The following is a 15,000-nucleotide window of genomic DNA, read 5'->3' as shown; positions in this document are numbered from 1 at the left end:
GCAGAAGACACAGCTGAATTCACTGGATTCGAAATAACCCCAGACACAGTTCGCCCATGTGCAAGATATCTTAGTGCAATTATGGACTTTCCAACCCCAAGAAATATCACCGATGTCAGATCTTGGTTTGGTTTAGTAAACCAAGTATCGTATGCTTTCAGCATGACCGACAAAATACTACCATGCAGATAGTTATTGAAACCAGGAACACCATTCACCTGGAATGACAATATTAATGCACTCTTTGAGGAGTCTAAAACTGCCATTATCAACAAAATTGAAGAAGGCGTGCGAATCTTTGACAAGACAAAACCTACCTGTCTCGCCACCAATTGGTCAAAATCAGGAATTGGATTCTGGCTGTTCCAGAAACATTGCGACTGTCCAGACAACCGACCATTTTGTTGTCGCACTGGTTGGAAGATCACACTTGTTGGAAGTAGGTTCACACATGCAGCTGAGTCTCGATATGCACCAGTTGAAGGTGAAGCGTTGGCAGTCGTCGTTGCTCTTGATAAGGCAAGATACTTTGTTCTTGGCTGTGAAGATCTTGTGGTTGCAGTTGACCATAAACCCCTGTTGAAAATATTTGGTGACAGATCATTGGAGGACATATCAAATTCACGTCTCAGAAACTTGAAGGAAAAGTCCCTCCGCTATCGATTTCGCATGATTCATATCCCAGGGGTCAAGCATCTCGCTGCAGATGGAGTATCGCGCCACTCAACTGGAAAATCTGAAAAGCTATCGCTTCAAGATGACATTGCATCAGTTGGCAGTGTACCTTCCGTGAGAAATGTTCCCCTACATAAATTGCCATCGGCATATTCTGTTTCCACTGACAATGATATTGATACTTGTATCACCGCATCAGCAGTATGCTCACTTGACTCGCTTAACGTGAGAGCAGTCACCTGGGATAGAGTTCGCACTGCCACAAGTAGTGACGATAACATGTGTGACGGCGCCGAGTAAGGGTGTGAACTCAAAGGCAGATTGGAAACGACTGAGTTATATTATTGTGGAACACTCTCCTTATATACAAAACCTCAAGGCAACAGGACATAACAAGTTCACAAGACAGACAATATTACAGAGGAAAAATCAGACAGGAATTTTCATGTTCGTTTTAGTGCGAGGGAGGAGCGAAGGTACAAGCATAATATATACAAAAGGAATTATGTACAATTGTGTGAAACACGGTTGGTACATGGCTCCCCCCCTAAAAATTACATACTGTACATGTTAAATAGGGCGCCCTGATCTAGAGAGGCGAACTGTAGGTGGGTCATCTGGCAGAAGATAAGCAGGTTTTAGACGATCAATGGAGACCCAGTCTTCTTTGCCCCGAATATTTAGGAGGAATGCTTTCGGACTGCGTCGGATCACAAGGAAAGGGCCTGTGTAAGGGGGCGTTAGTGGTGGCTTGCTGGTGTCGTTGTGCAGGAAGACGTGCGTTGCAGAGTGCAAGTCCGTTGGTATGTGATGCTTCGCTGGGGGCTTGTAAGTCTGGCGGCACGGAGTAAATTTTCCCACGACGTGACGTATGCGCTGGAGATCGTCGGAAGAGGTTGTATAAGGAAAAAACTCGGCGGGGACGACCAACGGGTCGCCATACACCATTTCGGCTGCCGAGACGTCGAGGGCGTCTTTAGGAGTGGTCCTTAGGCCAAGGAGGACCCAGGGAAGCTGAGTAAACCAGTTGCAATCCTTGCAGCGGGACATCAAAGCTGCTTTGAGGGTGCGATGAAAACGTTCAACCATTCCATTGGCAGCGGGGTTGTAGGCCGTTGTCTGATGTAGGGTGATGCCCAGGAGATTTGCTAATGACGTCCATAATTGAGAGGTGAAAGTGGTTCCCCTGTCAGAAGTAATATGCTCAGGGATACCGAATCTTGAAATCCATCCAGAGAGTAAGGCAGATGTACATGAGGCGGACGTTGCAGTTTCCATGGGAATGGCTTCAGGCCAACGAGTGGAGCGGTCGATGACAGTAAGCAGGTAACGATGTCCTTGTGATGTAGGTAGGGGGCCTACAACGTCGACGTGAATGTGTGCGAAACGACGCTGAGGTTGAGGAAAGGTGCCCACTCCTGAATCCGTGTGTCGATGTACTTTGGAAGTTTGGCAAGAAGTACAGGCACGGACCCAATCCTTAGCATCCTTAGAAATGCCGTGCCAAATGAACTTTCCCTTCAGCAGCTGTGCAGTAGAACAGCACGAGGGATGTGAAAGGCCGTGGATGAAATCAAACACTTGTCGGCGCATGGGAGCAGGAATCCAAGGTCGCGGTCTACCAGTACTGACGTCACAGAGGAGGGTGGTGTTGGAGTCTTCGAGGGGAAAATCCTCTCAACGGAGGGACGTGCAGGATGTCCTACATGCTTGATACTCTGGATCCTGTCGTTGGGCTTCAGCCAGGGCGTTGTAATCCAATCCCAGTTGAACGGCAGCCAACGTGTTTCTTGACAGGGCATCGGCAAAGGGATTCATTTTCCCAGGGACGTATTGGAGGGTGCAATTGTATTCAGCCACGGCGGAGAGATGTCGGCGTTGACGGGCGGACCAGGCGTCAGACTGTCGAGTGAAGGCGTGCACCAGAGGCATGTGGTCTGTGCGAATGACGAAGGGCGTACCTTCTAAGAAATGGCGAAAGTGACGGACAGCCAAGTGCACCGCCAGCAATTCTCGATCGAAGGTAGAATAACCCGATTCTGCCTTGGACAGTTTTCTGCTGAAGAAGGCCAATGGGTGGGGCGAGCCTTTGACCACCTGCTCGAGGACTGCACCAATAGCGACGTCGCTGGCATCGGTGGAGAGAAGGAGAGGGGCGTGTGGCATAGGAAAAGTGAGAGCCGCAGCAGTTGATAGGGCCTTCTTTGCATTGCAGAAGGCTGCTTCTTGAAGGGGACCCCACTTCAAGTCCTTTGGCTTGCCCTTGAGGGAGGCGTAGAGGGGAGCAAGAGTGGTGGCAATGGCTGGCAGAAAACGGTGATAATAGTTGATCATGCCCAAGAATTCCTGCAGAGCTTTGACGGTCGAGGGCGTGGGGAAATTCTGAACGGCTGCTACCTTCTCAGGGAGGGGATGGACTCCTTCAAGAGTGATACGGTGCCCTAAGAATGACACTTCGTTGGCGCCAAAGGTACACTTGTCGTACCGGACTACAAGGCCGTTTTGTTGCAGGCGGTCGAGCACGATGCGCAGGTGACGGAGGTGTTCCTCTTTTGAGGAGGAGAACACAAGTATGTCGTCCACATAACATACACAGAAAGGGAGGTCCCCTAAGATGCCATCCATGAGACGTTGAAACGTTGCCCCAGCATTACGAAGGCCAAAACAAGAATAATTGAAGGTGTATGTGCCAAATGGAGTGGTGATGGCGGTCTTGGGGATGTCTTCTGGGTTCATAGGCACCTGATAATACCCCTTCAGGAGGTCGAGTGTAGAGAAAACCTTAGCTTTGTGCAGGTAGGAGGTTACATCGGCAATGTTTGGGAGGGGGTAGTGATCCGGTTCTGTTTGCATGTTCAGGCGCCTGTAATCCCCGCACGGACGGAGGGAGCCGTTTTTCTTCAGAACGATGTGTAAGGGTGACGACCATGGGCTGGAGGCCTTTTGGCAAAGGCCCATTTTCTCCATTTCGGCGAACGTCTGTTTGGCTGCCAATCGTTCCGGTGCCAGACGTCTGAATTTTGCGAAGACTGGGGGTCCCGTCGTCTTGATATGGTGATAAATACCGTGCTTGGCAGGAACCGTGGGCGTTTGGCGAAGTTCTGGACGGAAAACTTCCGGGTACGACGTGAGGAGGTGGGCGTAGGCATCCGTGGGTGCGCTGATGTGGAGAGCGAGGTTAGAGGGGGCGGGTTGAAGAGGTGTCGACAAGTACGAGTCTGCGTTGACCAATCGTCGGTGGGCGACATCGACCAGAAGGTGGAAATGAGAGAGGAAATCCGCACCGGGGATTGGCATTGTGACGTCAGCAACGAGAAACTTCCAATTGAATTTACCGTTTCCGAACGATAATGTGAGGCTCTCGTAACCGTAGGTGGGTATCGCAGATCCGTTGGCAGCTACCAAGCGGACGTCGGCAGATGTAGACAGACTACGTTGTGCCTTGAAGAGTTTCCTTGGCAAAAGAGAACGACAAGCACCCGTGTCTACCAAAAATCGCACGCCTGTTCCTGCATCCTGTAAAAAGAAAAGATTAGAAACATGGGAGGCCACCGCCACAAGCGATGGCCTACTTACACGTTTTTTGGCCACTGACAATCTTTGGCACATTTCTTCGCGGTTGCCCCGAATCTGAAGTGGTAGTAGCAAAACTGCGGCGGATGGGAGGTAGTAAGTGGCTGTAGAAATCGTTCGTTGGGGCGCGAGCGATTGGTGGGTGGTGGGCGGCTTTGTCGCCGCTTCGGCACGTCACGGGGTAGGCGTGTATGTCCTACGGCATTCATGTCAGCTTCGGTTGACGTTGAATAGGCATTCTCGTCGTCAGGGGTGGAGGCTTTGATGGAGGTCTTGAAGTGGCTGTCCATAAGGGCGTCGGCTTTGGTCATCAAGTCCTTTATGGGTAAACTATCGACATCGGGTATGGCAGCGCGCACAGGTTCAGGTAAACGGCATATCCAAAGGGCACGGGGTAGGTTCACCTCACGAGGAGAGCCGTCTGCGGCAGGTTGAAGGCGAGCGATACTGGTCATTTCCCTGAGGGCAAGCGAAGACCTTTGGTCCCCCAACGGTTGTTGCGAGAGCTGAAAAAGCTTTGCTATACGGGCGGCTGGCGACGGCGAGTACTGCTGCAGAAGGTATGATTTGAGGGCGTCATACGCTATTGGGGTGTCTCCTTGTTCACAAAGCCAGTCGGATATTTCTGGGAAGGTGTCCTCGGGTATCGCCGCGAGAACATAATCCGCTTTGGTGGTTGAGCGAGTCACGCCCCTGATACGAAAGTGGACTTCAGCGCGTTGAAACCAAGCGAACGCTTCTCCGCTGGCGAACGGTGAAAGTTTCAATGGGGCGGCCGCAGTGCCAACTGCCGGAGTAGAGTCAGCCTCCGTCATAGTACCAACGATGGAGGGGCGAGGGAGATGGGGGTGGAAGGCAGTGGGAGCGAGTCGACTTCCGGGGTCACCAATGTGACGGCGCCGAGTAAGGGTGTGAACTCAAAGGCAGATTGTAAACGACTGAGTTATATTATTGTGGAACACTCTCCTTATATACAAAACCTCAAGGCAACAGGACATAACAAGTTCACAAGACAGACAATATTACAGAGGAAAAACCAGACAGGAATTTTCATGTTCGTTTTAGTGCGGGGGAGGAGCGAAGATACAAGCTTAATATATACAAAAGGAATTATGTACAATTGTGTGAAACACGGTTGGTACACATGCATGAACTGCTCAGCCTTATAGAATGCGGAGTACCAGAGTCTCACCAAGAATTTCCTGTACATCTTCGAGAGTATTTTCAATTCCGCGAGCATCTCTATACTGTTGATGGTGTGATACTATACAAGGAGCGTATAGTTATTCCTCCAGCCCTTCGTCAGGAAATTCTCACATCGCTTCATTCAGCACATCAAGGAATTACCTCTATGGTATCGCGAGCAGAGTCATCTGTGTTTTGGCCAGGGATAACACCCGCTATAACAGCACTTCGAGCTGGATGCAACCACTGCAATCGCATCGCGCCTTCGAATCCTAGTGCTCCGCCTACACCCCTTATATCTCCAGACTACCCATTCCAATGTGTTTGTGCAGATTACTTTCACTACCGAGGAGTTGGATACTTAGTTATAGTTGATCGATACTCGAATTGGCCCATAGTTGAACGATCTTTGAACGGTGCAGAGGGTCTTATAACTTCACTACGCCGAACATTTGTGACATTTGGGATTCCGGATGAATTGACATCTGATGGTGGACCTGAATTTACAGCGACGGCAACTAGGCAGTTTTTTTAAAGGACTGGGGAGTCCATCACCCGCCTTTCCTCTGTGGCCTTCCCACATAGTAATTGCCGAGCCGAAATAGGTGTCAAAACTGTCAAGCGTCTTATAGCGGACAACACGGGCAGTAACGGTGATCTCAACACTGATGAATTCCAACGTGCGATGCTCCAATACAGGAACACACCTGACAGAGATACCAAGTTATCTCCTGCAATATGTGTATTTGGTCGTCCCATCAGAGACTTCATACCTGTCCCGCCCGGCAGGTACCGTCCCCACGACACGTGGAAGGAAACACTCGATGCAAGAGAGGAGGCCCTAAGACATCGACACCTTAAACAGGGAGAGCGCTTATCAGAGCACACTAAGAGACTACCCCCACTGTCCGTAGGTGACCGGGTTCGCATCCAAAATCAAACAGAAAATCACCCCCTGAAATGGGACAAAACCGGTGTCACCATAGAAGTCCGCCAATTCGACCAATACGTCGTCAGAGTTGATGGCTCTGGTAGGGTCACGCTAAGGAACCGGAAGTTTTTGAGACAATACGTGCCTGTCAGGAGTATTCCAGAAGTCCGTACAATTAGAGATGACTATAATCGGAATTAGATTGTATCGATTGCCAATCCTTCGACCACTAAAACGTCTGAGACCATTGCGAAGGACACCATTCCGACAACCCAAAATCCGGACACACATGGTACTCTTCCACTGACCACTTTGCCGTTACCAAGTGGTACTACCCCTAACATTCATTTTGATGTTGCTGCTCCGGAATGCTATCCCAACGACCTCGGTAACACTGCAAATCATCAAGCAGAGATTCCGCCTCCCAATGATAGCACAAACTCTCCATCGCAGTTAACTCCTGCCATGCCAACTTTGGAGCAACGCAAATCCAGTCGTACCCGTCGACCGCCAACATGGCACTGTGATTTCGAGATGAACTAGCTATAGTGTCATCATGATCAACACATGACAATAATTGTTTTTCAAGTTTCCGTTCCTTCACATGCGAACAGGAGTTTAGTGTTCATGAAACTATAATTTGGACGTTTAATTGCCACCCAATGTTTTGACATCAGTTTTAAACCAACCTCCACGAGAGACATTTTAAAAGGCCGTTTAAAAACTTGGGGGGAGATAGAGGGTTATAAACATTGAGTTATATACATTGTTCATCATTTATTCTTAATATGTTTTATGTTCATTTGAGTTATATACATTGTTCATCATTTATTCTAAGTATGTTTTATGTTCATTTCAGATTGACCGAGGTCATTGTTCAATAATAAAGACATTTGAATAAATGGACCAAGCTCTTATATATTATATTATATATATATATATATATTTAAGTCAAAGGGATGGGGACTATCGTAGATTATCTTTTTCTAAATATAGACTATAGCCATATCCTGACACATTAATTAGTTTTCTATGAAGAGATATCAGTTACCTTATGAAACTATTACACTTGAATTTAGGTATAGTGATGTCAGTGCTGTTACATAAGTTTTAAACTAAATATATATATATATATATATATATATGTATGTATATATATAATATATATATATATATATATACATATATATATATATATATACAGTCTTATATATATATATATATATACAGTACTTATATTATATATATATATATATATATGTCCTAATTCATGTATATCAATGTGTGTTTTATGTCAAGGTAAATTAACTCAATATTCGTGAGTATTCCACAAAAACCTATGTGTCAGCATGTTTTGCAATGGTTGTATTTGGGGTAACGAAAGGCAGTAGTTAGTTGCTGGTGAGTACTCGAGTTGACAAGTCCCTCACCTGAGAGGGCAGTCGTGTATAGTGTACTTACGAACGAACCTTTTGTAATAAATTAAGAAAACTCATATGCCGACGTCTCATTATCCGTCTGCACAGGTCATAATGGTGTCAGGAGTAAAAAATACGTATGTTTGTGTATGCTGTGAGTGAAGTTGTTCTTTGAGCCGGTGAAATAAAAGTTCAAGATGCTGCAGGAGATGAGAATGTAGGGAGCAGCGGGATATAGCGTTCCTGATGAAAAATATAGACAGGAAATTAGAACGCTAGAATTGGAAAATAAGTTAGAACTGTTGAAAGAGTTAATTAACAGATTGGTGGTGGAACGAGAACAGGAGCGGCGTGCAACCACAGCATGTCCGACGTATCATAAACGAAGTTCAAAGGCACACAAGTGAAAGTACACATGCACAGCCGAGTGAAGATACGCAAATCGTGGTTCGAAAGTTGCCAGAACTCCTGGTAAATGTTAGGCCTCTCGATGATCAACGGGCTAAAGAAGGGTTTCAATCAATTGAAGTGTTTTTGAGAAACTTTGTAGCCACATATGGGTGGTCAGAAAGAGAAAAAGTAATTCAAGTAATTAGGTTGCTGAAAGATGCTCCGGCAATGGAGGTGATGTGTTGGCCACAAGAAAGTTTAAGAAGTTATACTGAAATAAAACGACGTTTAATTGAGAAGTATGCCTTGCCTGATGTGAGAAAGGGAGACCTAAAAGAAAGTTACAAACCCAAAATAGGATTTTCAGTTGCCACTTTGGCTTGCAGGCCATTATATCTCCCACTCATAGCAGAGGCGTTATCATATGACTGACCACGACAATTTTGAATGTGAATGTCATTATCTTCAAGAAACTTTTTTAATCCTTCAAACATTTCTTGAGCCTTGTGTCCTTGGTTTGGCAAAAACTTCACAAATCTCTCTACAGGGGTGTCATGCTCCATGTATCTCAAAATCAGACTTAGTTGATCAACGTGGCCTTCATTTGGTGTGGAATCAAAGGAAATTGAGTAGTATTTTGACAATTTTATGCGTGAAATGATTTCATTCAAAACTTCATTACCCATTAGGCTGACTAGTTCTTCACAGATGGTTGAAGACAATTAATTTGTATGACTACTGCCACAATTTGCATGTTTCTGAATGTGTTGCCTGAGGAAATCATCATACTCAGCCAGAAGTTCTGATAATCCCTACATAGTTTCCATTATGAGGAGATCCAATTTTTCATCATCGCCACGAAGAGCTAGGCCGTGTTCACATGCAAATTTCAGCACACTCACTAGTCTCTTTATAACACAGTGTCAATATTGTTCAATTTGATTCACTTGTAACTCAAATTTAGAGTCTATACTTTCTGGCTCCCGCTGCACGAGTTGCTGTTGACAAAACTGCTTGAAGGTGGTCTTTGGATTGTTCATGGTCAACAAGTCGATTACTAGCATGATTTCAATCACAGATTCCATCAACTGTGAATTGCTATTTCGTAGCACCCATCAATTTACAGAAAAAGTAGTAGATTCTCTTATTTGTTGAAGAGAAACAGAGCCATGAACGCTTCACAACTTCCCCATTTCGATTCTTTCGCTCGATCATGGCTGGTGTGCATTTACGACTGATATTGTGTGTATCCATTTTACATGTTTATGTCGCTGATTTAACATCCAACATTTTGGCATCTCTGTATTGCAGATCCTCAGCACCTCTCACAGTCCAATAATCAACGAATTCTTTTGTCAACTTTTCTGGCCATAAACCGATATCATTGAGTTGTGTAGTCGTTTGTTGGTTCACTTGCTTTGACAATAAAGATGAATCAGTCTTCAGATCAGAGACATCATTCTGGCCATATCCTCCAGATGAATAATGAGCTGGTATGTTTGCAGCAGGTCCCTGTTCTGATTGTCCTGTAGATGGAGTGCTGTCTGTCTGTTTTGATGTTGATGCTGGTGGACGAGTGAAGAATTCAGTCAGTCGACGTGTTTTTGAAAGTTCTTGAGCTTCTCTCTCAGCTCGTTCCATAGAGGCCTTCCTTTTTGCAGCACCACTTTCAAATTGTCGTGCACCTTAATGCCTGTCCATTCCACTCATTTTACTGCAACAAGAGAAAACACCCTCCGATAAGTAATTATGCGCGTAGTAAGAATAGTTTATTTGCACTGAAAATGACCTTTAATAAGTATAACGCAACCCCCTCCCCCCTGTTCCCATTATTTCTTGTAGGAAAATTACGTGCAGTTAATGAATTTTTGCTCTGCGAACAGTTTTGACATCCCTATTGTTACACACCATGGCTGCCGCTAACTTTAAGCTGACGAACATAGTATGTAAAAAAATTAACCTAGGTATATTAACAGAGGTATGACGCAGGCATATGGCATATGGCAGGTATATGTATATCACTCAAACTTGAGACGCACTGCTACCAAAGTGATCAATCAAAGGTGTGACCAAGGGATAATACTTGCTATATTCAGAGGTGTATTATCAAAGGAATAAAATTTGCAGTGGCAAAGGAATAACAAGCAGTGGTCAAGGAATAAAGAGCCATGGTTCAAAGTGAAAAACCAAATAACAGAATATTTACAAAAAACACATATTTAACCAAAAGCAACAAAACATAATTAACTGAACAAGCATAGAAGTGAAACAATTAGTCCATAATAAACACTCACGTTTTTAGATCATATACAGTGCCGAAAGAGCCAACGGTATATGAGAAACAAAGTTCCTACACTAGTCTAACCACGACCAAAAAATGAACAATTTCCAGGCTGCATGGGTTTATATAGGAGTGCAGGAGACAGAGCTCGTCTGACTTTACGCAAAAGCAATTTGCAGACTGTGATGTGACTGTCTACGCCACTGCTGAGAGCTGTGTGCGTAATTGCCGTTTTAATGTTACGTGGTAAAACACAAGTGATGTTTCGAGTACATGTATGCGTGTCTGTGTGGGTCCTTGCGACTGAATTGCTGAGTGTTCTATGAAATGATTCACAATCAAACACACAAGCATGCATCTCGTTCGACTGTCGTCATTACTCATTCCATCCCACTGCAGTGGCGGATACACTCAAATCACAAGTACATTACGCACAGTGGCGGACTTAGCCGGCACAGCGCCCCCCTTCCACAATACACATAAAACGATTCTGAATATAGTTCGTGACTCTCAAATATACATTAATAAATTGAGTGCAAAGTTTCACCAAAATGCAATAACATTTGACTACCTAAAAAATGAAGGGGTTTGTTTACCCAATTCTAACCTCACCTTAAAACTGAGGTAGCAAAAAAATTATAGCCCATGACACTTGACTCACAGACCTGTAATATATCAGCGTGCCAACTATCATCTAAATGCATTCAATAGTCTAAGAGGCGTTACCAGACACAGACAAATAAAAAAATCTATTTTTTTTCTCTCCACCTTAAATAAAAAAGGATTCATCCATCACACCACTTATTCACAACCCCAACCAGACAGTAGATTGAATAGTTGCATGGAAAAAAAGGGTTAAAAAGAATAAAAGAGGTATAATACACCCTTAAATTTCACTTACCTCTGATGCCACTCACAAGGATGTTAAGCAGAGTGTGGAGCGCTGACGCTGTCACCAGTATGGTACGCGTTAAGCCTCTCTCTCTCTCTTTCTCTCTTCGTTACGAGTATCGTACGCGTCAAAGTCCGTCTCTCTCTCTCTCTCTTTCTCTCTCTCTCTCTCTCTCTCTCTCTCCTTTTATGGGACTTTTATACATTCGGTATAGATAGGCTCAGGCGCTCATGATTTGATCTGCATTTGGAAGGGGGCGACCGCCTATACCGCCCATAGGAAGGACCGCCACTGATTACGCAGACAATGGTACAAATACATATATTCAATAAATAAACTCACAGAAACCAAAAAATATATAGAAATATTTGAATTCACTCTTACCTACAAACCGCCCCTTCCAATTTTGTCAACCAACAATGCATTCAAAAATAGATAGAAGGTAATTTCATGGGTAACTGTAAACATAGCCTAAATTTCTAATAATATCACGTTTTTTACTTTGGTTTTACTGTAGTTTTCCGAGATGAAAAAAGATAGATCGTAAATATCCACAATTTTTTTTTATTCCTGACATAAAAACTTCTATTCCTTATATATTTACTGAAATAAAAAATTATTTAAGCCTGGGTCCTTTTTTTGAGGCCCCCTAAAATGTGGAGGCCCCTGGGCAGGTGCTCTCTTTGCGCCCCCCCCCCCTCCCTAAATCCGGCCCTGTGACCTCATGATACTGTTTAGTTTAGGGTAAAGTTATTTGTCATGATATTTATTTATTCCGCTTTAGGGTTAATCACATATGTTTATTTGGGTTATTATTTTCATAGTATTTATTTGTGTTGTAAATTGTGAACAATATTTCTTCATTGATTAATTTCATCATTTGAATAAGCATTTATTAGTTTGTCTTGGTTTTTCATCTTTACTGTATTTTTGTTATTAAAGAAATTAGATTATATTGTATACATTGGGATCCTTACTCCTTTTTTTGAATGATTATGTATTAAACAAAAGAATGATTTAGCTCGGGATAGTTATACCCAAGATATTGAAGAGAGTAACCTTGATATGTGATATTAACGTGTGTACGCTTCTTTAACTTAGTGCTTTGAAGGTGAAAATCCTTGCATTAACTTGATTAAAATACATCACTGCTCCTATCCATTGCCATTGTCTATATTTACGTAAATTTTTTGTCCGGCATGCATCTTACTAGGGTCGCTAGGACAGATCTGAAATAGAGCCTAAGAGTAAGATGGCTTTAGTAATGACCAAGTTAAAGTAGACCATCAAATTACTTAGTCACATGTGGAGTTTTAGGTATCTGGACAGATGAATCTTTTTCAAGAGCGAAGGTTTGTGAACTGCATCACCTAAGTCATTGTCAGGGGTTGTGCTCTTGAGTGACAATGCTTCTATCCCCCATGATTAATTTTTTGCTGTATGTTGAAAGAAGACATTCCCGGAACAAGTTTCCGCTCATATTTGATGAAAAGAATTCTCAACATTGTCTAACTGTAGCTCACATATTCCAAAACCTTGTATTTATTTCCGTTAGTATAAAATCAAAGAATGATAAATGTATTAACTTTTCAATGCGTGCTATTTTTAATATTTCTCTTATATTTGATGTTATTACGTTGTCTTGATCTTTGGCATAGGCATGTACTGTCTCTCAAGCACACCGGAGAAGACGGGGAGCACGCATCTTTGCCATTATTGTTTAGGGTGTCGCAGGCAAAAAAAGATTGAGAACCACTCACTCCTAGATAAAGTAAGCGTGCTGACCTACAACCGTTTAGTACAAACTTGGACGACTCCCTTTTATGTAATCTGTATTATATGATCGTGCATATATGCTTATTAGGAACATCATGTCCTACTGCCGGGCTTAAACCATTATAAGCGTGTGTAAGAGGTTTTATGCAGGCTACAGTATTTCGGTTTGTAACTTTTTTTCGCTTTTCTCTAACGCTTCCATGGGAAGAACACGTGCTTACGTTATTTGATTAAAACATCGCGTTCTTAATTCAGTATCCTTTGAATTTTCAAGTTCTTATTTTCTCAAAGTATAAGTTAGCTATTGCTTTCAATTTTCCCTAAGATAGTTTTGTGTTTTATGTCTTAGTTGGACGAAATATTCCTCTTGTAATTTACGGAAATAAACTTCATTCTTGGGTTAAGATATCGGGTATTTAATTCAAACATAGAAATTACGTAATGAATCAGATGGACACATACGAATCACTATTTGGAATAATTTGGGAACAGAAAATAATTATATAAACTTATGGAAATATCCACTCACAATTAATATGTAGATAGCTCTGAACCTGGGAGTTTCGCTTGGTATGAAACCCAGGTACGAAAGTAATTTTGATTTGTGGTGGCTACGATAAAAAAAAAAAATTCAAAAAATTATTTTGAAAACAATTTTTTTCTTAAACGAACTTCGTTAAATGCCTTAGAACGAAATCACTGTGAAAATCAGATCTCTAGAATGTTTAATTTAGCAAAACAATTGTTTTATTACAGATTTTGGATAACATTATTATAGCTAAATCCGATAGAGGAAAAGATCGCTATAGCGGTTCTTGGGAGGATGATATTAACACCTATGAGGGAATTAACGAAAGACCCCCTAATACTTTTGCACTCTTTTTTTTTTTTTTTTTTTTTTTTTATTTATTTTTTTTTCTTTAAGAAAAATAGGCAACGCTGAAGACGAAGACATTAAGTTCTTGGAAAAGTTTAAAGTAATAATTATGAACCCTTCCTTACGATATATCTACGGACTCCCAAAAAACCACAAGGACGGTGTCCCCTAGCGCCCAATCGTCCTTCATCTATAATATATCAAAATAGTTAGCAGACTTACTCTCTCACGTTCTAGGGACTTCCTGCGCACACGTAAACCATACAGAGGACTTCATCAAAAAATTCAATAGATAATGATATATGACTTTTAAGTTTGGACATGGAATTACTGTAACCAAAGGTCCCTGTAAATGACATTTTAAGTTTTTAAGTTTCTCAAGAGAAAATTTAATCTCTTATAAAGATCACTTCCATCTTGGCATTGAAAAACATTAAGTTATTTAACTGTCTGTAACTAATAATGTATTTTTTTTTCAACGGTGATTTTTACAAGCAAAGTTTAGTACTTTGAAATTGAATATTAAACGTGCAAACATGGTTTGGATGCGCGATTTTGATATATACATAGATATATTGTGAGTACTACATAGCAAGGCCAATAAAAGAAACAAAGGAAATAGGAATAATCACTATATTTCGTCCAGTAGCCTACGCATTGGTCCAAATCTCTATTTTCCACCGAGATCATTGATGCCCAATGTTATGGTTGAAATATAATGATCTATTTCATTTGTTTCTTTCATGTGCCGTTTTGATTAATATTGTTGAGGATTAATTTATCGTTTTTTTTTTTAATATTTATATTGTTTTGTTTGTGCCACATCCTTCACAGTGCAAAAAAAAAGGACAATAGGGGATGTTTGAGTGATTGTTTTTATTCACTGCATCAGGATAAATATTTTTCCTGAATGTTGCATTTATTTATTTACTAATATATCGTAAGTGCATTCTATTTATTTATCATTATGTAATGATTTATCTTTTCTTGAGGTGGCTGTAA

At 42.3% G+C, this 15,000-nt stretch overlaps 1 protein-coding gene across 1 annotated transcript; it reads right to left on the bottom strand.

Annotated features, from left to right (window-relative positions):
- Window positions 1-8,513: 8,513 nt before the first annotated feature.
- LOC137646472 (zinc finger MYM-type protein 1-like) lies at window positions 8,514-8,858 on the bottom strand. Its single transcript, XM_068379577.1, has one exon. The coding sequence runs from the start codon at window positions 8,856-8,858 to the stop codon at window positions 8,514-8,516; it is 345 nt and encodes a 114-aa protein (XP_068235678.1).
- Window positions 8,859-15,000: the final 6,142 nt, after the last annotated feature.

This window comes from Palaemon carinicauda, chromosome 9, assembly GCF_036898095.1.
Source record: "Palaemon carinicauda isolate YSFRI2023 chromosome 9, ASM3689809v2, whole genome shotgun sequence".
In the NCBI taxonomy this organism is placed as follows: Eukaryota; Metazoa; Arthropoda; class Malacostraca; order Decapoda; family Palaemonidae; genus Palaemon; species Palaemon carinicauda.
The sequence above is the reverse complement of the archived record's forward strand: the minus strand, read 5'-3'. Positions and strand labels throughout refer to the sequence as shown.

Excerpts from the sequence above, each read along its gene's own strand:
- LOC137646472 (XM_068379577.1), bottom strand. The coding sequence starts at position 8,858 with ATGGGTAATGAAGTTTTGAATGAAATCATTTCACGCATAAAATTGTCA.